This window comes from Gymnoscopelus microlampas (genome assembly GCF_963454915.1).
Source record: "Gymnoscopelus microlampas genome assembly, chromosome: 19".
NCBI classification, from domain to species: domain Eukaryota; kingdom Metazoa; phylum Chordata; class Actinopteri; order Myctophiformes; family Myctophidae; genus Gymnoscopelus; species Gymnoscopelus microlampas.
The window spans coordinates 2045423-2070923 of NC_139956.1; the positions used below are offsets into that span (position 1 = coordinate 2045423).

The 25501-nt window shown below is 38.0% G+C and overlaps 1 protein-coding gene across 3 annotated transcripts in view; it reads left to right on the top strand.

Annotated features, from left to right (window-relative positions):
- LOC311034812 (serine/threonine-protein kinase/endoribonuclease IRE1-like) overlaps positions 1 to 12711 on the top strand; it is a 32910-nt gene extending 20199 nt beyond the window's left edge. For 2 of the 3 annotated variants that reach the window (XM_084042826.1, XM_084042828.1), the window contains exons 3-12: positions 1413 to 1754; positions 4965 to 5240; positions 6644 to 6748; positions 6930 to 6974; positions 7622 to 8191; positions 8304 to 8464; positions 8548 to 8768; positions 8876 to 8999; positions 9597 to 9694; positions 10063 to 12711. In XM_084042826.1, coding sequence (XP_083898952.1) covers positions 1413 to 1754; positions 4965 to 5240; positions 6644 to 6748; positions 6930 to 6974; positions 7622 to 8191; positions 8304 to 8464; positions 8548 to 8768; positions 8876 to 8999; positions 9597 to 9694; positions 10063 to 10201 — 2081 coding nt within the window. In that variant the 3' untranslated portion in view covers positions 10202 to 12711. The remainder of the gene's footprint in view (positions 1 to 1412; positions 1755 to 4964; positions 5241 to 6643; positions 6749 to 6929; positions 6975 to 7621; positions 8192 to 8303; positions 8465 to 8547; positions 8769 to 8875; positions 9000 to 9596; positions 9695 to 10062) is intronic. The other variant, XM_084042827.1, reaches the window with a different exon arrangement.
- The last annotated feature ends 12790 nt before the right edge of the window (positions 12712 to 25501 follow it).

Here is a 25501-nt window from a genome sequence, read left to right on the forward strand (position 1 = left end):
TATTATTGCGATATATTGCGATATCATGATATATTGTGATACGATACATATTGCGATATATTGCGATATCATGATATATTGTGATACGATACATATTGCGATATATTGCGATATATTGCGATATCATGATATATTGTGATACGATACATATTGCGATATATTGCGATACGATACATATTGCAATATATTGCGATACGATACATATTGCAATATATTGCGATACGATACATATTGCAATATATTGCGATACGATACATATTGCAATATATTGAGATACGATACATATTGCGATATATTGCGATATATACATATATCACAACTACATATTGTATAGGCCTGTCAAAAAAAATCGATTCATGAATAAATCGCGATTCTTAATGCCACGATTTTAAAATCGTTTCCAAATATTAAAAATCGATTTTTAAAAATAAATATATATATATATATTTTTTTTTTAAAGTTAGTACCTTTTTCACTGGCACTTTGTCTGAAATCAATGTCAGAAAGACTGACTGACATGATCTGGCTGCATTGAAGTGTATGATTCAACTTTTCATGGTTTATATTGTTCAGAATTGTTAGAAAATCGCAATAAATCGCAGAATCGAATCGAATATTTGTTAGAAAATCGCAATAAATCGCAGAATCGAATCGAATATCAATTAATCGCAGAATCGCAATTTTAATCGAATCGGCACCCTAGGAATCGATTTTGAATCGAATCGTGAGGTAAGTGAATCGTGACACCCCTAATATTGTATATATATATACACACTACATATTGAGTAGCTGCAGATCAGTGACAGGTTTTTTGAATGTCTTTTCATAAAGCCTGTATCTGAAAAAGCAAAAAGAAATCGCGATATGTCGGCCTGGAGTATCGATACAGTATCGCAAAATAAAATATCACGATATATCGTGAAATCGATAATATTGCCCATCCCTACTTATAGGGATAAATTAGCCTACGTATTAACTTGGGGGTCCATGACATAAAAATATTTGAGAATCACCGGTTAAAATAATTGAACAATTGTGAAGCAAGCCCAAATAATGAACTACACTTTAGAAACAAGCCCAAAAAAATGCACCCCACAGCTACCAATATTTACAAGCAACTTTACAGAAAAATAAGCCCAAATTCGCTTATAATAAGTGGACATGGCAACACTGTTCAGCACAGTGACGTTGAAGTTGGATGCTGTTGGATGCAGCCTTCCAGATTAATCATGTCCTACACCTAGTCATACGCATGTCTCAGGGATATACAAACCCCTTTGAGAATTGCACGTCAGTTTGTGAGTACTAAAAATACGACCTCCTTTACAAACTTTATTTGCCCCATATTTACGACCAGCTTAGTGAATTAGGGCCAATATCACTACGCTAAAGACATTTTGTTTTGTTTTAAGGACAACCTCAGGTCATAGGGTCATCTCAGACTGTGATGGCCATGGAGGGAGATGATGTCATCCTTCCTTGTCACATTGAACCACCTGTCAACGTGGAGAGGGGGACGGTGTGGTGGTGGAGAGATGACCTGACGCCTAACTATGTGCACTACCTCTCTGATGGACGTGTCATTACTGACATTCTGAAACTGTCATACAAAGGGAGGACGTCTCTGTTTCATGATCAGTTGTCTCATGGTAACATCTCACTGAAGCTGACCAGGGTGAAGTTCTCAGACGAGGGGGAGTACAGGTGTTCTGTTCTACACCCGTACAGCAGCAGTTTGATCCAGCTCCTTGTTGGTAGGTATTCGTGCTCAAAACATGGATGGGAAAATAGACTAAATAGCTTTCATAAAGCATGATTCACTATTTTGAGGGGGGAAACATTTCATCGGTCTGTATATTTTGCTGCCTTTTTATTAATTTGTATTCATTCATCTTTATTTAAATAGGCAAAAACGAATTAAGAACAGATTCTAATAGGTTTATTTAACTGATTTTAGTTTTGATATTAAATCAGGGTTATTATGGCTAACTAAAACTAACAAACACTATAATTGGGTAAAACTAATACATATGATGCGCAGCCTGCGTAGCTAGTTCGGGCAGGCAACTCAAGGCAGCGTGCCAACCTGATCAGGTGACCAGTCACATGCTCTCTTCTCCTGATCTGGGCGGCTATTTAATCTTCTCTGCCAACCTGTCATTCTGGCTTCTCTCCTGGCTGTGCTGCTGTTGCTGCCGCTCTGCCGTCTCCTCTGCTGTCTGTTGCCTTGCCTCGCTGTCTGCTGCTGACCATCAAGTTTGCAATCCCACCGCCTCCCCGGCATCCACCTGTAGGCTCTGTTTCTAGATTCCCATTGGGGTTCTTAATTCATTCCCTGTAATTCTATTTGGCATGTAACATGTATTAAAATGTTCATGCTTACAGGGAATGAATAGATACAGAGCCCTGACGCCAAACTATGCTTCATATATCTATGCTCAATTATGCTCTTTTGTTATGATAAATAAAAATATATTCTAAATTCAATCTAAGAGTTGTCTTAGATTGAATATATATATATATATATATATATATATATATATATATATATATATGTATATGTATATGTATATTGGGTATGCATAATTATCACGGTAACGTATCGAAATCGGCTGATATCGCCCGTAAGATGCCATATCGAAGCAATACACACACACACACAAAACTTGGACGGTGCTGATTCAACTAGCAGAGCATCGGCCGGTCGGCCCGATGCTCTGCCGCGTCCTCCTTCTCCTCCTTCTTCTCCTCCTACTCCTCGCAAGCCTCGCGTAAAAACCCCTATCTCGAATAGCCCCGCCTCGCCTCGAAGCCCCGCGCCTAAAAACGAGCACTCTGTTTTCAATTTCCCTGGTTCTCCAATTTCCCTGTGACATATATATATATCGCACATCTTGATCATAGTTTTTGTCGCCCCCAGCGAGGCGGACCACTCGGCCCACTTGGTGCGAACAGACTTCAACCTCTGGGACGACACAAACTATGCCTAAACCTAACTCCTAATAAAATAATTTGTGACGCATTTCAGATAAGATATATACAAAGCGCCGGGAGAGGGATTCGATGCCAGGCCAGGTTGGGATCGGAGGTCTGATGCTTTACGTTGCACGTCACAATGCCATGTGGTATCAGAGGGTTTATTTAATTTATTTAATGTGATCCCCTCAGCTCCCTGTTTACATATCCGGATCCCCTTTTTACGTACATATAAGTATTGGTTTTGATTGGATCGTTTAATTTTTGCTTTGGCAATGTAAACATATGTTTTTTCATGCTTATAAAGCTATTTGGGTTTAATTAACACATTCACTGCCAGGTATTATCCTACCATCCTACCACTATATAATTGAAATGCACGTCCAGGGTTGGTCAGCACACGAGCACTGCCACAGACTATTGATCAGTGCTCTGGCTCATGGGTTCCCAAACTTTTCAGCCCACGACCCCAAAATAATGCGGCCATTGACTCGCGACCCCACCTAACCCTCGAGGTCATTTATGCACATAAACTTGCACGTTCGGTGTGCATTTGTAATGTATTAAAATGGTAAAATGTACTATTTGTAATCATTTTTAGAATGTATTTCATCCATTCTGTTAAAAGAAATGACCCAGTTGCGGACGTGCATGCGCGCTCACGCGCATTCAGTTCAGTTATACAGCATCTGTCGTCTCAGACACTGCCACTAACTATGTATATCACTATTTTTTGTATGTATTAGGAAGAATAGCTACTTTAATTATTGACATTAAAAACAAACAATGCAATTTGTAAGGAGCCCCAATAATGAATGCAGCCGCTCTCGGGAGCCACGTTGTGCACGCAGATGTAAACAAAGGGTGTCTGGGGGGTGGGGGAGGGTCTCCTCTATCCACCGGAACAAAAACATTTTGACCACGATCGGCCATTTTATTGCTCTCGCCCGTTGAATAAGGCTTGTTTTCACCAAAAAATAAGAAATCCGAGCTAGATGTGTTTTTCTACAAAAAAATAACAGGAGTGGACGGAAGTGAGGTTTTTAGGGATGACGTCACACCCGTCCATTCCTTCTCTCAGAGTCAATCTGAGGTCTCCGTCTATGGCAGGAAATGAACACATTGAGTGCCAAAACCTCAGATCTACGGTTTTGCAAATACACCCGTTGAGTGCCATAACCCTAGATCTACGTGAGGAGAATTTTTTCTTTCTTCTTTTTTTTCCCCACATGGGGCGCTCTAACGCAACTTTGGGATGATCCACGGAGTCTCTAGGATGGAGAGGACGGATGTGAATCCGCGCCAAAAAAACCTACCTCCCTCCCACTCCCATTATAATTCCTAGAGAAAAAGCTTCATATCTCCACATAACCGAACAGGTTCAACCCCGGTAGAAAAGAGGCCCAGACTACTACAGCTACACCAGAAGAGGAAGCAATGGACCCTGAACCTTTTGGTGTGACACAACTAAACGTGTTGGGTCCCGTCTGACTTAATTTTCCCACAATTGCTGTGTAATATATATTTCTTTATTACTATATCAAGTCAATACTGTGTGAGGAATCAACTGGAGTTCAAATATGGATGTTTTGAATATTCTGGTATGGATACAATTAAAGATGGCTGCCAATTAACATCGAATTACTTCAAATTACACCTAACTTCTACGTCATTTAAAGTTGTTGTGAAAGTTTAGTTTTCACTTCTAATTTGAATATAAGAAGAAGAAAATGTCTATTGGTTCACATTCAGTCTGGAGGGATGGAGGGAAAATGATGCAATTACATGGTAGAGTTGTAACGGAGAAATAATATAAGGAGTATGTCATGTAAGTACTTACTGCAGGGAATAATAAGTAAAGTGATAATATTGCTTTTTAAAAGAGTAATGAGTTATAGATTACTTTTTTGTAACAAACCGAACTGTTGGCTGACTGACTGACTGACTGACTGACTGACTGATAATGATCTGTTTATGTGTTTTTGCAGGGTCTGTGATTCAGCCAGTGATCTCTTTAACTGGAATAAAAGGTGATCTTTTATCTTGGAGATGTGATTCTGGGTGCTGGTTTCCTGAACCTGAGATATCTTGGCTGGACAGTGATGGAAACAACATCAATGCTGAACCCTCAGTGACAGAGAAACCTTCAGATCACTGTTATGTTGTCCAGAGGACTGTGACAGTGGCTCTAACAGAGTATGTGACCTGTAGAGTTCACCTATCACACATCAAGCTCACTGTTGAGATACACAGTGTTAAACCAGGTAATGAACCTTTCCTTCACTGTTTAACACCTTGAGGAACCTCTGTAAACACCTCTGTCATACTGTAACACTGTATTCACTCACTGTATTTCTAAGTCACTGGTTCCAAAACCTTTTAGCTCGAGACCCAAAAGAGACATGTCTCCCTGGGACAAAAACTAGTGAAAATAGCAGATCTACAAGCTCACAACACATTTCTTTGAATTTGAATCTTTGAATTTCTTTTTTTTTAATGAAATTATTTTGAGAAATGTTAGATTGCATGTACTACCGACATTAGTTTGACAAAAACAGCAGCTTTTGTTTTAAAATGTTTGGATTTGCTGATTTCTTTTTGTGTAGTTTTCCGATTTTAATGTTTTAGAATAACCACTGTTTATTGGCAATTTATTATTATTGTACCAATAAAAGAAGGTCACTTTAGGATATTGAGTGATTTAGCAGATTATACAAAGTATAGATGTCCCTCTTATTTACCATATAACGTGAAATCACCCTACTTTGGGGTGGCTTTAAAGGCCCTAACTGGTACTTCCATATCAAAGGGAAAACTAAATACATGCTTTTACTGAATGTCACCCTGGTGACACTTATTTTGTCAATGAATGGTAATGAGATTTTGTTTAGTTTTTTGCCTTAAAACCTATTTAATTGGATTCCTTGACCGCAAAAATGTATACTGGACAATGGACACCAATATTACATATTACAAAAAAAAATCTTAACCCCTCTACTACCCCCCCCCAAAATACCAGATAACATAAATGGTAAACGGTGCATATATAGTGACTTTATCCAAGGCACTTTACATTCACACATTCACACACACATTCACACACAGACAGCAGAGGAAACCATGCAAGGCACCAACCTGCTCATCAGGAGCAATTAGGGGTCCAGTCAGCGTCTTGCACAGGGGGAGCCTGGGATCAAACTGGGAACCTTCCTGTTCCCAAGCGGCCGCTCTACCTCCTCCCCACATCACACATCAACAAAGTATAACACACAATCAAGAAAACACCAAACGTAAAACTAAATAAACCTAAACAATAAAAAATACCCCCATTAACCCATTTCAATTCATATATCTCCAACTTATCCAGCAACTTATATGAGAGTTGCTTTAGAGTGACCTGTACCACAGGAACAGTCCAGGTGCAGAGGTGTGATACATTTAGATACATATCGTATCGGGACTTGTTATCATGATATCATATTGTGAGTTTTTATGTTTTTACATTACTTTTATGTACAGTGTGTCTGTCTGTCTGTCAGTCTGTCTGTCTGTCTGTCTGACCCAGGACCCATTCAACTTGCATTATAAAACAACATGTGAGATGCCAGAGGGTTTTTAACCACTGTTGATTGATTTCATTTTATAATGTCATGACCCTGTCTTTCAGAGAGTGGGAGTCTCGCTGTAGGATTGAGTGCTGCAGGGATGAGTATTATACTCATCTTGGTGATCTCAACACTGGGATATTTATTCTGGAAAAAGATCATAACTAGTAAGACTTGAACGACTGTATTGACTACTTTATTTTTCAAATGTAACTTCATATGTAATATATCCATCTATATTCTGTTATGTTCTAGATATGTAGTATAATCTTCTTCTCCCAGTGTAGCCAATCCTAACCCTCATTCTTCCTCACACTGACCTCTCACTGTCTCACTCAACTTTTACAGAACGAGACAAAGCCACATTCTTTGCCACAACCTGTGATGCCAGCAGTAAGTGTGTGTGTGTGTGTGTGTGTGTGTGTGTGTGTGTGTGTGTGCGTGTGTGCGCGCGTTACTATACTTGTGAGGACCAAATGTCCCCCATTTTTTGATTTTTAAAGATACGTTTACAATTACAAAAAGATTCAGGTTGGGGTTAGATTCAGGATTTGACATTTAGAAGTGAGGTTTAGAGATAGAGTTATACCTGATTTACATGTGGTTCTGCGTTGATCATAACACGTTGTGAGCTTGTAGATCTGCTATTTTTCAGCTTATGGTTGAAAATGCCCAAAAATTGTTCAAAAAGGCATTCATAAAATTGTCGTCCTAAAATGTTGATGTCTCACAAGTAATACAAATGTGTGTGTGTGTGTGTGTGTGTGTGTGTGTGTGTGTGTGTGTGTGTGTGTGTGTGTGTGTGTGTGTGTGTGTGTGTGTGTGTATATAATATTTCCATTTGTACTATTACAGCTATGATATCAGAAGAGAAGGATGACATCTTTCCTATTACATCACCCCACACACACACACACACACACACACACACACACACACACACACACACACACACACACACACACACACACACACACACACACACACACACACACACACACAAATCACAGAATATGATGTGTCCATGTGTACCATTACAGAGCTATTAGGATCCAATGCTAACGTGTCAGGAGAAGAGGAGGAGCAGAGAGATTGCAACATTCCTATTACATCACCAGAACCACGGAAATGGATCCCAGTCAGTAAAAGATGGAGGCCACAGTTAGAGAAGCTTGCAAACATTGATGACTTTAAAGTTACCAAAGTTAGGAGTCTTCTGTTTGTGACAGAAGAAGAATTCCGCATCGCAAAGGGAGGTGATGGAGCTGAGGTCTTCTTAGGGTTAACAGATGATGGCACTGAAGTCGCAGTGAAAAGAATGTCTAAATTCAACTACCAAGCACTGAAGAACGAGACAGACTTTTTACGTCTTCCAAAGCTTAAACATCCTTCAATTGTACAATATGTTGACTATGCAGAGGATACAAACTTTGGTTATCTTGGTCTTCAGTTGTGTGAATACTCCCTGGCAGAATACATCACTGAACACAGCCTTTCTGATGTGATGAAGAAACAACTTGCACATCAGTTTTTCTATAGCTTAAGTATTCTTCATGGCCAGGATCCTAAAATTCTCCACCGTGATATCAAGCCCCAGAATGTCTTGATTGGTAAGCTATGGAAAAAAAACGAAAAAAGCAAATAATATCAGAAATATATGCAACATATGCTGAATTTATCAAAAACCCTTTATTACGTTGATATACACAATTTTCCTTGCAGATATTCAAAACAGGGCAAGACTATCAGATTTTGGAATAAGCCGAGAATTACCCAAAGGACAAACAACCCTAGTTACAATAGTTCAAGGAACAACACACTGGAAGGCAAAGGAGACTTTGGACAATGATCAATTCCCATATAAAAGAAGCACCGATATCCAGGTTGTTTTTTTATTCTGTGTGAGAATAATTTAATTAATAACAACATAAACATGTTCTTACTCATTTACATGCTCATTCTTAAGGTGGCTGGGATGTTGATATACTACATCCTGTCTGGAGGACACCATCCATTTGGCAAAGGTGTTAAATGTGAAGCCAACATTCTGGAAGGACAATACAACCTGGACCAGGTTCAGGATGTGGTTGCCAAGGATCTCATCGAGAGGATGATCAATGAAAACCCAGAGGAACGACCTACTGTGGAGGAATGCTTGGCTCATCCTTTATTTTGGTCAAATGACAGGTATGATAGAAATATTTTCCCATTTCCACATTATTCATTCATTCACTGATATCTGAATGTTATTTCAGTTCATCATAGTAATGCTTTCAGTACTATTTTTTTCCCAGGAGAGCACAGTACTTGAGAAGGATTGGAAAGGAGGTTGAGAACTGTCCAGATGATGACAAGGACCTCATCACTGTACTGGACCAGTATGCTGAGCAGGGACAGTTCAACACATGGAAACACAAGGTGACTTTATTACTAATAGTGTTGGATAAATGTATCCAGCATTATGTAGGCTTATCATTATCATACCCTCCCGCTCCCTCAGATCTTGTGACATGAGGCCCAGTTAGACATGAAAGAACAGATCTATAATGTGCTGAGTCACCAGCTGGCATGATAAGAATGTTTACACTGAGGTTCTCTAGACTCTTATGTTCTTCAAAATGTTCATCTCAGCATTAAGTCAGTCTCCAGTCTCACCAGAGCCCTAGTTGGTGAAACACACTAGAAGTGTGAATGAATGAATATTGCATTATCTCTTCATACCCTTACAATACATTTGTAATGCCTTTAACTGCTTCTGTGTATAAAATGTGCTTTTAAAATACACTTGCCTTGTCATGGTAACTGAAGCATAATTTAAAGGCGATATCCAACTTCATGTTCCCAAGTCATTCATTTAAATTCCAAGCTCTGTGTGTGTGTGTGTGTGTGTGTGTGTGTGTGTGTGTGTGTGTGTGTGTGTGTGTGTGTGTGTGTGTGTGTGTGTGTGTGTGTGTGTGTGTGTGTGTGTGTGTGTGTGTGTGTGTGTGTGTGTGTGTGTGTGTGTGTGTGTGAAAGATCAAGTCACCACTTGAGTTGAAGATGGATGAAATGAAGTCGTACCCTGAGAACTCTTTTGGACTGCTGCGCTTCATTCACAATCTCCATGAACACTAGTAAGTTTAATTACATTTAAAAACAACACAAACAGAAGTCAATCCAGTCCATGGATTTATAATAAATAAACAAAATATTTGATCACCTGAAAATGTATGGAATTTGGTTCCATTGTGTAAAACAAAATCATTCCCTGACTCTTGGTCCAAGTCTGTTCTCTTTATCAGTATTGTTGAATCTTGTCTTTAATTATTATTATTATTGAATTTTACTGCTGTGGTATCACTGTAGGTGTGTGTGTGTGTGTGTGTGTGTGTGTGTGTGTGTGTGTGTGTGTGTGTGTGTGTGTGTGTGTGTGTGTGTGTGTGTGTGTGTGTGTTCACCATCAGATGTTGTGACTCCAGTGATCACTGCTTTGTGTTCACAGTGCTGAAGAGGCAGCTGGTGTTGACCTGATGGAGATGTTTCCTGATCTGTTTGGATGTGTTTATCAGTTTGGCCAAAAACAAGGCTGGAACCAGCCCAACCCTGAAGGACATGTCAGACACAGAAGATGTTCTGTCTGAAAGTCCACAAACCCTTTAGAGAAAGACACGTTCCAGTCTAATAAAATAATCAGTTTTCAACAACTCAGTGACTTGAAGGACTCTCATGATTAAAGAGAGCCTGTAGTTCTGAAGCCAGATTGGAATTCGTACATTAGTTCTTTTTTCAGCAAGATACTTTTCAACCTGTTCATAAACTATTTTTTCCATAACTTTCAAGATGGAGCTAAGAAACTAGAAACAGGGCGATAGTTGCCGGAGTCTAATTTACGTCCTTTTTTGCACAGGGGTCACTCTCACTATTTTGAAATCATGGGGGACCCGTCCCTATTTGATGGAGAGGTTTACTATGTGGGTGATGATTGGAGCAATGGAGGCAGAGTCTTTTATACATTTGGAGGGAATATGGTCATGGCCAGTTGCCCTGCCCTTTTTATCACACTGTCAGAGCTGGTATGTGGACTCTTCATGTCCGCTATACAATTACAATACCAGTGGTTCTATAACTGTAAGAGTGTACAAATGAAACCGTATGGACCCGTACGGGTCCATTTGGTTCCATGTGTACACTCTCAGAGTTACAGACCCGTAAGGGTCCATTAAGAACCCCCTATAGCAGTAGTTATCATACGTGTTTGTGTCAAGGACCCCCAAATTGATATATATTGATTTGCCATGCAGGGACCCCCAGAAGATAAGATTTGTGTTTAAAAACAACCCCTAAATTATTCTTTTTTTTTTTTTTCCCGAACATTTTCAACTTTTGTCAAATATTTTCAAAAATAGCAGATGTCCAAGCTATGAGCTTGTAGATCTTCTATTTTTGAATAGCCAACATAAATGGATAAAGTGGTTAAAATGAATGTGATGCTGTGTTGACTCCATTGGCTAGGGACCCCCTGGAACCCCCCCAAGGACCCCTGTGGGTCCCCGGACCCCACTTTGAGAGAAGCAATGCCCTATGGCCTATAGGAATGTTTAATGGGAACCGTTAAGGAAGCGGAATGGTTGAAATCCTATAGGATCCAAACTATACTGGAGACCTGCTGTGTGTTTATCTGGTCGCTTATTGCAGTATTGATACTTTTACTTAAGTAAAAAATGCCAGTACTTTTTACACCACTGTAAAACAACAATGTGTTCTACTGCTATGCCACCAGAATGTGGAATGCTTTACCAAAGAAGTGTGAATCCTTACTCTCCTTCAAAACCCTCTAAAAGAGCACCTACAGGTAACTGGCCCCTGTACAAAGTCTAAGCTTATCACCACAAATGCCCCCCCCCCCCGCCCCAACTGTTTACTGTACATATATATTTCTATTTTTTTATTACTACTCGTTTATATGATGATTTTGCATAGTATTGTATATCTGTCTGTCACTAAATGTTTTTATGAATTTAATACACAGGACCACAATGGAAACAAGTCATAGTGCTTTAACTTGGGTTCAATCCTTTTTAGCATTGTATTTGTATTAAACTGTACTTTCTGTGCTTTTTTTTGCAAACTGCTAAACAAAGTATTCAATAAATCAATCAAACCAAGGCGTCCGCCCAAAGATCTTTTAGGAGCATGCGCACACCCATGCATCGATTAAGAACAACCCTTAAAGGGCAAGACCACTGTGGTAGAGGTTTGGGTTGTGTAGTTGTTACCTTGCCATGATGTAACTCCAAAGATGGACAAGAAATGTAAAATAATTGTTCCAGTGATTAGAAATTGATAATTCAAAATATGCTCCTCATTGACTTACATTGTACTGTAAACATCTCTCAAAGTCACTCTTTTAGCACGTAAGCGAGCACAGCTTAGCACATAAGCGGATCCAGATCTTCAAATAGTAAAATCAGCAGGAAGTTAACAGTACTGGGTTTTGTGATGTTTATATTAGTATATATTTATTTTTAAAGCCAACTCATGAATGCTCCTTGAAAATCAAATCACTTCAATCCTTAGGTTATTTCAGGAAAATGGTATCCAATATTTTTGTTCAGAATTGTAACTGCTTTATTTAATTATTTGATTTTGGTATATCTGTTCTAGTTCTTTCTTTTAGTTTTTTGAGTGCTTCTGTACTCTGATTAATTATTCATATTTGTTATGTTGCTGTATGTGAAATGAATGTCCATTCCTGTTGATTACTGTGTTCTGTATCTCGGCTACATTGAAACTGACGGCCTGCCCCTCAACTGTACTCCAAGCTGAAATAAAGGCTATGATGATGATGATGAAGATGATGATGATATAGGTTCGCTGGGCTCATTCAAAACAGTCCTAAAAACTCATCTTTCTGGAGGCCTAAAGAGGAGCTAGTACCAGTTTCCCTGTAGACAGACGACCCCCCCTCCCCTTTTTTGTTGTACATACTTTTTATTTTATTTTATAATGCTTTTTTTTGTATATCATTTTTTATTTTCTCATGCCTTTTGTGTACATAATGGTATTTTTTTTTCTTTTTATCCTCTGTATTCTTATGTTGATTTTTGAACTGTTTGGTTGCTACTATATATGTCTATGAAATTAATTCAAGGACCCCAACGGAAACAAGCCCGCAAGGACTTTTTTGGCCGGACCTTTTAGATAAAAGCATTATAAATGTAACTGTGTTGTTTTACAGCCTAATGAAAATTTCAATCAAATCAATCAATCAAAATAGGTGTCTGTATTGTAAAGGTGACTAATCAGGATTTCCAACGATATAAAATGCAATTCCAATTGGTATTAATGAAGGGGGGGAAATAATTAAATAACTAAATAATGTTTAAGTTTAAGTTTTACTATCCACAAGTTTCCTAGGGCGTTGTGGGCATCACTTCCTGTCGATTTGATCCAATCAAATCAAATCAAATCGAAAGGAAGTGATGCCCACAACGCCCTAGAAAACTTGTGGATAGTATAGTATGACCTTTTTACATGTATTAACATCATACTATGACCTTTTTACATTGGACCCCCCACTACATACTATAGAATAACTTTGTCATAGATTTCATAGATCTCTTCATAGACTTACTAAACTGTATACGTATTGTATTGACTGCAGACCTCCATCTGAAAATATTTTGTGTTTGGGGGGCCATGAGAAGGGTTTGTGTTTAAAACTTTAAAATAATGATCTGTTATCTATGGAGTTTGAACACAGGACCTTTGGACATGTAGAGACTAGAGAGCATCTAAACACAGTGAGCTGTTATTGTGCTTGCTGTGTGTCTAAAGTCAAATAGATTAATCACACACACACAAAAGCCTATAGAAGCTTGTTTCCATAGTGCTGTCTCCATATTCAAGCATCTAAACAAGGAACAAAACAAAAAATATAAATAAAAACATTAACTGCATATCTTGATATATTTAGTTTGTTTTTAGTTAAGCCATTAAGACCGGGAACACATGTGTATCATTTTTAGATGTCTTTGGCTATTAAAAAATAGCAGATCTACAAGCTCATAGCATGGCTATGAGCTTGTAGATCTGCTATTTTTTTTTTTAAATCATGACCATATTTGAATATACATTTTTTAAAGCAAACATTTGTAAAATATGTTGTTCCAGGGGCCAAAGAAATCTAAAAATGACACAGATGTGTTCCTGGTCTTAATGGGTCAGGGTGGCTCACGGTGATAGGACACTGTCTGTCTACATGATCCAAAGCTTGTGGGTTCAAATCCTCCTCCTGCATCTTTACTCTGAAGCATGTGTTGAACACTGACATCCAGGAACCACACTTAAATGTGTGGAGGTGCCGTAAGGCAGTGTTTCTCAAACTTTTTCATGTCAAGGACCCCCAAAATGATATGTATTTGGCCGCGGACCCCTATCTCAAATATTTTGTTCCAGGGACCCCCAGAAGCAAAGATTTGAGCAACAAATGTTCGCTTAAAAATATATATATATTCAAAGGTATGCACACATTTTCATGATTTTTCAAAAATAGCGCTATGAGCTTGTAGATCTGCTATTTTTGAATAGCCAAAGTATAAAAGTTATTATTGTGATGCTATATTAACACATTTTGCTGGGTACCCCCTGGAACCCCCTCAAGTACCCCTGGGGGTCCCCGGACCCCACTTTGAGAACCAATGCCGTAAGGCAGTGGATAGTTGGTGGACACCTCTGTGGGCTTTGGCACAGAAAGCCACACGGCGACCAGGGCCACAGGTTCAATTCCCATCTCTGCAAGCAAGGACACAGGTTCGAGTCCAGCCTAGCACTGGCACCGAAGCCAATACTCATGGATGTACTCAGTACAGTGGGGTGGTGTTGTTTCCACACAGTAAAAGTGGGGGTTATGGCAAAATAAATAACACCCGCTTGAACTTTTATGTAACCAAAAGGTAACGATGACAATCAGGTGAGGTCACTTCCTGAGCTGCACTTCCTACCACCTCACTGTTTGATGTCTGTGCCAGTGGTGGAAAAAAGGACATTTCTTACTTAGGTAAAAGTATTAATACTACATTGTGGAATTACTCCGTTACAAGTAAAAGTCCGGAATTAAAAATGTACTTGAGTAAAAGTACAAAAGTATTGGTGTAAAAATGTACTTAGAGTTAAAGTACCCAAAAAATGTTTGAAAATAGCCATTGTATAAATAGGGTTTTAAAATATAATAATTTATATCTGCAAAGTAACTAGTAACTAATGTTTTCAAATAATTGTTGTGGAGTAAAAGTGGTAGCTACAATATTATTATTAGTAACAAAAAACAGTGACTTGTCATGGACAGAGTGGAAAACTGCTGTTTGGTGGCCATCTAGTGGCCATCAGCAGACACTACATGTGTCTGGAGATTATTATGGATCTATAAATCAGTTCTCAAACTTCTTCATGTCAAGGACCCCCACATTAATGTATGCATTTGGCCACGGACCCCCATCTGAAAATATGTTGTGCCAGGGACCCCCAGTAGAGAAGATTTATGTTAAGAAATTCAACATTATTCAAACTTTTCCAAACATTTTCGAGATTTTTCAAAACATTTCAAAAATAGCAGATCTACAAGCTCACAGCGCGACACGAAGTGACGCGCTGTGAGCTTATATATATCTGATATTTTTGAAAAGCCAAAGTATAAAATGTGGAGCTTTCTGACTCCACACAGCTGTAGATGATTTAGTGTTGATGATGACTGATAGCAGTCTGGGGATCAACATCTGGTCGGAAAACGGAAACGGAAATGGTGCGTCCATGTCTTTTACAGCGCACCGGATCCAGTAGGCGGGGCTTTGGACCGGATGTGAATACGGGCTTAAATTGGACGCAGGTGCACAACGCCTGCTTGATTCGAAAAGTTTGCTCTCGAACGTGCCATGCTGCTCTGTAGAAGGTAACTTGATGTTTGATTTATATCAACATGACACGTTTTTATCCACTAATATTTAACAGTATTATTATTTAAGCATTCAAGGTGTTCTAGGACTGTGAATTATTATGACACCCAAATGGACAAATATAATAAATCTTGTGTTTTATAACCGAGGGAGAAAATGCATCAAACTAGTCATTTGTATCGAGTCTTGACTTTTACTTCATAGATATAATATGCAAATGTCTAAATCGATTAAATTAATCTATGATAGTCTTGATTCAAGGCTATAGCATCAAACAAACATTTGTTCCAAATGATCACTAAGCTAAATTGTCACCTAAAGTTTAAACCTTAAACCACACTCACTGTGAGGGGTTTGTAGATCTAACCCCGCCACTATTTTGGAGAGTTCAAGAATGTCATAGATGAGATCATAATAATACAAATAATGAAACTTTATTTGTACAGCACTTTTCACATTTCATACTTTTCATAAAATATCTAGAACAAAACAAATGTAAAAGCCTAAGGATAGGAGAGATAACGGAGCTATAAATTGTAACATAAACACTCAGGAAGCACATCGGGAGGAAACCTCAGAATTATGTCCAAAACTGTTACTTTTCAGGATTCAAAAATGGCAAAAGTTGCAGATCTACAAGCTCAAAATATGTTGCTTTGTGCGTTTCAAGCTTGTAGATCTGCTACTGTTGATGCTTTTATGAGACGCTGTGATCAAGTAGGACGAGAGGTTGAACCACTTTAACTATTATCTATCTTATGCTTTGGGCTATTCAAAAAATAGCAGATCTACAAGCTCATAACGCGGCACTCGGTGCCGCGCTACGAGCTTGTAGATCAGCTGCAAATATGTTTTAAAGCGAACATTTTTAACTCTAATTGCTTCTGGGGGGATTCTACAAATGTCTTCTAAATCATAACAGTTTTTTGAAAATAATTTATGTTGCTATAATCAAACTTTTTCATGTCAAGGACAAGGACCACCCAAAATGATATGTATTTGGCCCTGGACCCCCATCTCAAAATGTTATTCCAGGGACCCACCAGAAGCAAAAAATTGAGTAAAATAAATGTGCACATTTTCACGATTTAAAAAAAAACCCCAGATCTACAAGCTCATAGCGCGGCACTCGGTGCCTCGCTATGAGCTTGTAGATCTGCTATTTTTGAATAGCCAAAGTGTAAGATAATGGTTAAAGTGGTTACACTGATGCGTTCCCGGTCTTAAAGGGTTAACAGTATAGCATACATGGGCAACTGGCGGCCCGGGGGCCACATGCGGCCCTCACCTTCATTTAGTGCGGCCGCAGGTTAATAGTGATATATTATTGATTTCAGCTGTTCCAATTCCAAACATGCAATCATGACCCGCTTTAATTACTTCAATCTGATATTATTAGTTTAATGACAGTCCAATGTATTTGTATTTAAGTTCATAAAGTTAACTTAAGTATAACTAAATGTATTTGAAATTATATAAAAAAATACACGTTTCAGGATTCTAATTTAAAAATACCAAAAAATAATTAAGGATTCCAAAATAGCAAAAATAGCAGATCTACAAGCTCTGAGCTTGTAGATCAGCTATTTTTTTCCTGTCCGACAGTAACAATATGTGTCCCTCTGGAGTGAGTGTGGAAATATATATAGTGGCCCTCTAGTCTACATCATCAAAGTTGTGTCACCCCTGCACTATAGCCTACTTAAAAACTAGATTTTTTATTATTATAAAATCTATTAAATGTAATGTTGGTATATATCTGTGTCTTGCAGGTTAATCATGCGGTGACCTTCTGCAGAGTGGACTAAATCTACTTCATACAGTGAGTTGAAAACGCTGAGTCATGGCTTCTAGCTATGACTCAGCGTTTGACTCGCTGTATGAATGCTTCAGGGAAGGTTCAAAGGATGGATGGAGTCATCAGGAGATAGCTGGTAATAGAGTGTCTGTAACTCGGGAGAAGGGGCAGGAAGATGGAACCTCGACAACGCAGCAACGAGCCCTGAGAGCTGAAACGTATAACGGTGCCAACGAACGTTCTCCGTTGGAGATACAAGGCGTACGGTGCTCGGGACGTGGTGCCATACAACCTACGCGGCTCTATTAATACCAGCTATCTTCAACCACGCGGCGGGAGACCCCACACGGTACGTACCTGGATCACACCTGAACACTATAAACTATAGGGCTGTGTCACCATTAAGACCGGGAACGCATCTGTGTCAAATGGCAGATATACAAGCTCATAGTGCCGCGCTATGAGCTTGTAGATCTGCTATTTATTGGAAAAATCTTGAATTTGTGCAAATCATTGAATTTATATATTTTTTAACTAACATTCTTAACTAAAATCTTTGCTTCTGGAACAACATATTTTGAGATGGGGGTCTGCGGGGTCTGAGGATTTCTACATTTGTAGAATCCCCCCAGAAGCAAAGATTTGAGTTACAAATGTTTGCTTAAAAAAATATATATATATTCAAAGATTTGCACACATTTTCACGATTTCTTTCGAAAAAAAATTGCAGATCTACAAGCTCATAGCGCGGCACTCGGTGCCGCGCTATGAGCTTGTAGATCTGCAATTTTTTTATAGCCTATTAAGAAATCTAAAAATGACACGGTTACGTTCCCGGTCTTAAAGGGTTAAAGGAGAATTCCAGTCATTTCAGATGTTTGCTTTGATGTGACGCTAATCACTCACCAACATACAAAGGGCCGTTGAATTTGTCCAGAGAAGCCCCTGTTGTCCATTGTGGAGACCCCTTCCCCCTGGCTTAATGGAGTAATGTGTATAAATGAAAATCGCCTATTTTAGCACCTCCAAAGTTCGTTTTTTTCCACTAATCCTCATTTTGCAGTGTACTGACACTTAAACATGCACTGAATGTCCCTTATGAGCTGCCGTTCATGCAGAACGGCGTGAAGCTTGTCCTCGGTGTTGCCAGATTCTGTGAGAGAAACAAGCAACCAGCTTGTTTGATAAGGGAGCCGTGTCAAGGGCGCGTGTCTGATAAAATGAATATCAAATGTCTAAATACTGAATCAAGCAACTTAAAAACGGTCTGGGGGGCTCACAAAAGCCTGAGTCGACGATAAAATGACCCAAAGTTTTTTTTTTAAATGAAATATCCCTTTGACTCCGAGTGTACAAATGGAAACAAATTACGGGTCCATTTGGTTCCATCTGTACACTCTTAATTAGTATCATTTGTAACACCTTGAAGGAAAGTACGGAAGAGGCCCAATCCTTGGTCAAATGCATTTTCATTTGGGGTCCTTGATATGAAAACCTTTGAGAGCCACTGTTTAGTTGTTTCTAAAACTGGATTAAATGCTAAGCATTGTGTATTTACTTGAAAATGGTGTTTGATACAGGAATAGTGGGCACGTCTTTGTGAAATTGGCTATTTTTGTTTCTCAAATGTTAAACAAATTAAGAATTTGCTAAATGGTCTTAAGTGATGTGAAGTATACATGATGTGAACATATGTACTGTACATCATTATCAGACCTAAACGTACCCTTCAACGTATATCGAATGTGAGGAAATTAAATGGCCAATTACACATTGAAGTGCTCACTTTTCCCAGGTGCCCACTCTTCCGGTTACATAATCGCAAATTATTTGAGGTAATTGCAATTATTTTGCATAAAATCGTCATAGTTTCCAGTTCATAAAATGGAGGAAATGGTCGATCTACAAGCTCACACCGTGCCGTGATCGCGACACGTTGTGAGCTTGTAGATCGCTTTTTTTCTTACATTAGAAAGTCAAGTCAGGTAATATGGCATTCATTTAAGTTATTTGTCATATCTGCCCTGTTTACGAAGTTTAAAAGCCAGCCAAAAATATATTATTTATGTTCAATGCCAAACAAACACAATTGAATCATTAATTGCAATTATTTGTGACAATTAATGAAGTAAAATGTCATAATGGTGACACAGCCTGTCAGTGACTAGGTTATGACATGTCACTATGGCTTCCAAAATGTCACCCTGTAGGGCCGGCACAACTCAACCTTTTGTTTTCTTTTTCTTGTGTCTTTACAGAACATGAAGTTGACAAGAAGAAGACGTCTGTAGATGGCAGGAAGGTAGGAACCTTTTGATTTCTGCTGCTGCTTGTTAAGGGGGCTACATGCTACCATACCATGTATGTCGTCATTCGCGTCGTCTATCGTATAGTATCACGTCATTTGCGTTGCCACAAATGACAAATGTCTGTCCACATCACATTTATGTGATTTATTTATCGTTTCACGTAATTGTTCGGCTAAAGCTTTGGTCACGTCGGTCCACATCACATACGACCATATGTGGTCGTAACTTCTCCTCTTTTCCTCTATTCTTTGCTTTAATAAAGCAATAACAAAATGATTTGTTTTTATTCACTCTTGTGTCTGAGTTATTTGATCGATTTTTTATTTTTGTCTTTCTTTCTTTTCACAAACACATTTCTTTCTTCTTGCCTGTCTATTGCACTAGTTCTTCACTAGTGGTTTGTGTGTACAAATGTATGTGATGTGGAGCTATGTGATTTATGTCTGGTATCATTATGGTAGCATGTAGCCCCATTAACACTGTGTTTACATCCATCTGTGCTGTAGGTCTGTGCAAACTAATAGAGAAAGCAAATGATGTGTTGTGTCATTTGCTTCCTTTCTTAGTGTTTTTTTTTTCATTTGCTACTGTTTGAGTCGTGGCTGCTGTTGAAGGTAAGTGCTAGTAGTGACATGGTCTATCATTGGTTGTCGGGCAGAAACCTTGTATCTCCATATTTAAACATTATTTTTTGTAAATACATTTCTTTACTTGGTCATACTACAGTGTCACACACTAAAGCAGTACAAACAGCCGATCTACAAGCTCACAAAGCAAAGATCATGATAATTACATTGGCTCCATTGGAACACAGTTTATTTTCTGTGCCCATTAAGACCTGGAACTGTGTCATTTTTAGATTTGAGCTAAAAAGCATTATTTTACACTTTGGGCTATTCAAAAATCGTTAAAATGTGGGCAAATCTTTGAAAATATATATTTTTTAAAGCTAACATTTTTAACTCAAATCTTTGCTTCTGGGGGGTTCCTGGAACGAAATATTTTGATGGGGGTCCGCGGCCAAATACATATAATTTTGGGGGTCCTTGACATGAAAAAGATTGAGCACCACTGATATAGAAACATACGTTTTTCAGAAAACTGTTGAGATTTAGGAGACATTTAGAATCGGCTTCAGGTCTCAATGGGTTAAAAAGTAACAGTTTTGGACATAAAAGGTTTCTACCTGACCTCCATACTTTAACTTTCCCTCTTTTCTCTTTATTATTTGCTTTAATAAAGTTATTACTTTTTTTCCCCCTAGTGTGTCTTTGTGTGTTTTTTTACAAATGTAACCAAATGGACCAGTCATTGGTCCATTTGGTTCCATTTGTAGTACTGACAGCATACGTATACTAGGCTGTTTATGTAATGACAGGGTACAGTATATGTAGGCTCACACTAAGCTGTATAATATAGTGACGGGGTACAGTATATGTATACTAGGTTGTATAATATAGTGACAGGGTATAGTATATGTGGCTCTTGGTCACATAGCAAACTCACATAGTTAAACCTATTTGCGCTTTATCTATTTTTGATAAAGTTAAAAATATAGCTTTTTTTTTGCCCTGTCATAGTATCAAGTAAACCTTTTTTAGTTTTAACTGTAAAATTTGCACTATCAGCGTCATTCGCTTAGCGCAGCTTGCGTTGCGTCATTTAACGGGTGGCGGGCCAGCGGTTTGCGTCGTTTGCGTTCAATGCCCGTCATTCGTGAAGAATAAGTAAGAAGGGACTGGACCAGTGTTTTTTTATTATTGGGTCACGGCCAGCGTTTTGATTTGCGTCGCGTCTCAGGATTTCACGTAACATCCGTGCAGGTAAGTCATCACGTCAGCCCACATCACATAAGTCCATGGTGTAGTGTAGTGTAGTGTAGTATGTGATGTGGATTGATGCGATGTATGTGTTGTCATTTCACAACACATGCGGGTAAAAATTACATTTGATTTCACGTCGCTTCCGTCATATGCAGGTAAGTCTTCATCACGTCAGCCCACATCACATATGACCGTACAGGGGGGCCGCATGTGATGTGCATTGATGTGATGTATGTGTTGTGTTGTGTCATTTCACAACATATGCGGGTAAAACATCATCACGTCAGTCCACGTCACATATGAACATATGTGGAGGTATGTGATGCATGTCGTCCTTTACGTCGTGTGTCGTTTCACGTAATATGATTGGCGTTGTACCGTTTAAGGTTATTTGCGAGTAAATCACGTCAGGCCACATCACATTACTGGTCAGTTAATGTGATGTGGATTTATGTGATTTTGTGATTATTTCACGACATTTGCGGATAGCTCGTCATTCACATCGGTCGGCAATTTTTTTCTTTTAGGCGAGGTACACGCCGTTGTTTACAGTAGGTCAGAACAGGAAGAGATGTAGGGCCATCATTCATATCATATGCATTTAATGACTTTGGTTATTCCTGTTGCTTGTGTTTTATGTTGTGTATTAATGTTATTCATAGTGTTGTATGTTGTTTACTAATGTCATTCATAGTGTTGTATGTTGTGTACTAATGTCATTCATGCTGTTGCTGTATTGCTGACAAATATTGGCACAATTGATTTTAGGTTGCGTCATTTGCGTTAAAGCTTAATCACGCCAAATCACATCACATATGACCAGTATGTGATGTGAAGGTGTGTGACGGATGTCGGCATGTGCATCACGTGTAGTTACTCGTTATTTGTGCCGTCATTTGCGAGTAAAGCTTCATCACGTCAATCCACATCACATAATAATAATAATAATAATATAATATAAACGATACATACAACCATATGACTAGTATGTGATGTGGACTTCGTTTCACGTTGTTTGCGTACAATGCTCGTCATTTGGCAGGAGAATAATTAAGAAAATGGACTGATGCTAGACTGAGACTGATGCAGAGAACATGAAGCAAAGAATGCTGCTGCCATTGCGTCATATGCGCCTCGTATAATTTATGTCAATCGTACACAAATGATGTAAATTATACGAGTCTCTCTATCTCTCTCTGTCTCTATCCCTCATCTCTATCTGTCCCCCTGGTAAGTATGTTGGTAAATGTAATGCACATTACAAAGTGCTTTGGTTAAAGGTACTATAGATAAATGCACCATTTAAATTGTAAACTTTGAATTGAACTCATAGGCATCAGCTAGCAGCCACTGTGACACTGTGTAAGAGGCAGTTCAGTCACTGTAGCACTGTAGACTGTATTACTCCTGGAAAATAAAACAAACATTAGTCATAACTGTGTGATTGCATTCTAAACATTACAGTCATAACTGATGTCATTCAAAATGTGTAAGCTCTATATTTAACAGCTACCAGGCATTGTGCCACTGCAGAGGTTCCCAAACCTTTTAGCTCAGGACCCAAACTAGTGAAGATAATAGATTTGCAAGCTCACAACGAGCATGTAAATCTATTTTCACAACCTCTTTTTTTGTTTGTTTCTAATTTATTGCTTAGATTTGTTGTTTTCACGAAATAGCATATGTTCTATTTTGCTTGCTTCTTATATGTGCTTTTAATTCATTTTAATTTTACTATTTGACCCCAAGAAAAATAGTCAGTTTGAATCTGGATCTGAAATTATCAATAAACAAGCAATGGCAAAAACACACTGGAATATAAACATTTCAGTGTAAATATTTTCATAACGTTTTAGCTTGAGACCCAAAAGAGAAATGTGATGTCTCCCTGGGACCTAGTGAGAATCTACAAATGACAACACATCTACAAGCTCGGCTTGTAGATGTGTGCTATTTTCATTGCTATTTTTATTACTCTTATTTTAATATTTTAAATGGAATTTCTTTGATTTTTGTTTTTAAATGTATCGCGTTCTTTTGAAACATAAGGACGTTTTACTACTCTAAATATTTTATTTTATTCATGTAAAACAAATGTAGGATACTAAAAGGAAAGAGGAATATTTACTGACTGATCTCAAAAACAAATGAAAACTGGCAGAAATAAAGACTCACTCCATAAAAACCTTAAGGAAAACTCCTCAGACAGAGACTAAGAAATTATATTTTTATTTTATTTTTTCTATGTTCATCAAGTGCTCCAAGTGCTCAAAATGAAAAGTGCAGCAACACACATTTAGGTCGTAGGACCATCGTCAGTGCTATATCATCAGATGTAATCACTTGCAATTAAAGCTTCATCACGTCAGTCCACATCACATAATGACCGTAGTGTAGTGTAGTGTAGTATGTGATGTGGAATTATGTGTTGTCATTTGTGGGTAAAGCTTCATTATTCATGCCGGTCAATAGGCGAGGCACTGACGATGGTCCTTTGACCCAAATGTTTGCTGCTGCACTTTTCACTTTTAGCACTTGGAGCTCTTTATGAGCATGAACAAATAAAACACTAATATATTTTTTTAGTCTCTGTCTAAGGGGTTTTTCTTAAGGTTTTTGTGGAGTGAATCTTTTCTTCAACCGGTTTTCCTTTTGTATTAAGATGTTAACATGGCTACCCATTTATGGTCTGTAAATGATTAAATTATTACAATTTTTTTTTTTAAATGTTCAGAGGAGTCAAGATTTTATTTCACACTTGTAAGTTCTGTGGACATTTTTGTTTTTTGATTAAAAAAATACGATCTATATATTGTTTACCCGATTAAAAGCATTATCAGGTTTTGATTAAAACAATGTCCACCGAGCTTTAAAAAAAGTGTTGAATAAAATATAGTTCCTTTAAAAATGATCTTAATTGTGAAAGTTAATTAAATGTTGCTCATGTACAGAGCGTTAACCGATAGGGTTAGGTTTTCATCTGCCTTAGTTGTAGATCTTTGAAATGTGTAAATCAGTGGTTCTCAACCTTATTCTGGATCTGATCACTTAACATGGCAGCCGTGTTAAGTGGTCAGATGGGTGGGCCTTTTCAGAGCATGCTTTAAAGACTAAGACCAATCAATCCATTGGAACTAACTTAGTATACTAAGTTATTTGGTATAACTTTTTTTTATATTAAATCTTAATGTTTTTGCCAATTATTTAGGTGGAGAACCACTGGTTTAAATTTCAACTAAATGCAAGTTGTATGTTAAACAAATGTTTACCCTACTTTATGGAATTGCTTTTCTTTCTTTTTTATTTACTTTATGAAATTTGTTTGAGCTTGTGAGCTTGTAGATCTTCACTCTTGTAGATTTTTATTATTTTCTCTTGATGGAATTTTTTATTTAGCATTTTATTAAATTACATTTTGAATGTTTTTGATTATTTTTGTGACATTGATCTTGTAGATTGTCTATTTTCACTTTTTATAATGTTTTTTGGACATCAACAATATTCCAATATGTCTTATCTGCTCCATGCAGAACAAACTGATGTCATTTTCAAATGTATTTAATACATTATGCTCAATGGACTGTAATCCACGGGCCAATCACCTGCTGGAAGCTTTGATTGAATACTTAATTAACAAGTTTGGGGGGTGGGGGATTTATTTACTCATGACCCAAGAAAATGTGTCCACGACCCACTATTGAGTCCCGACCCATAACTTGGGAAACAGTGGACCAGGGTCCATTTGGTTCCATTTGTTACCTTAAATGTATGAGGTTCCTTAGAAAAATAAACTTTTTATTTCTGTAAATATATATTTTTTTAATTGTAGGAAACTAAAAGGAAAAAGAGGAATATTTAATGACTGTAGCTGGTCTCAAAAACAAAGCAAAACTGGCAGAAAAAAAGACTCCCTCCACAAACTCCTTAGACGGAGACCAAGAAAATCTATTTTTGTTTTATTTGTTTCATGTTCATGAAGTGCTCCAAGTGTTCAAAGTGAAAAGTGCAGCAGCAAACATTTAGGTCATAGGACCATCGTCAGTGCTATATCATCAGATCT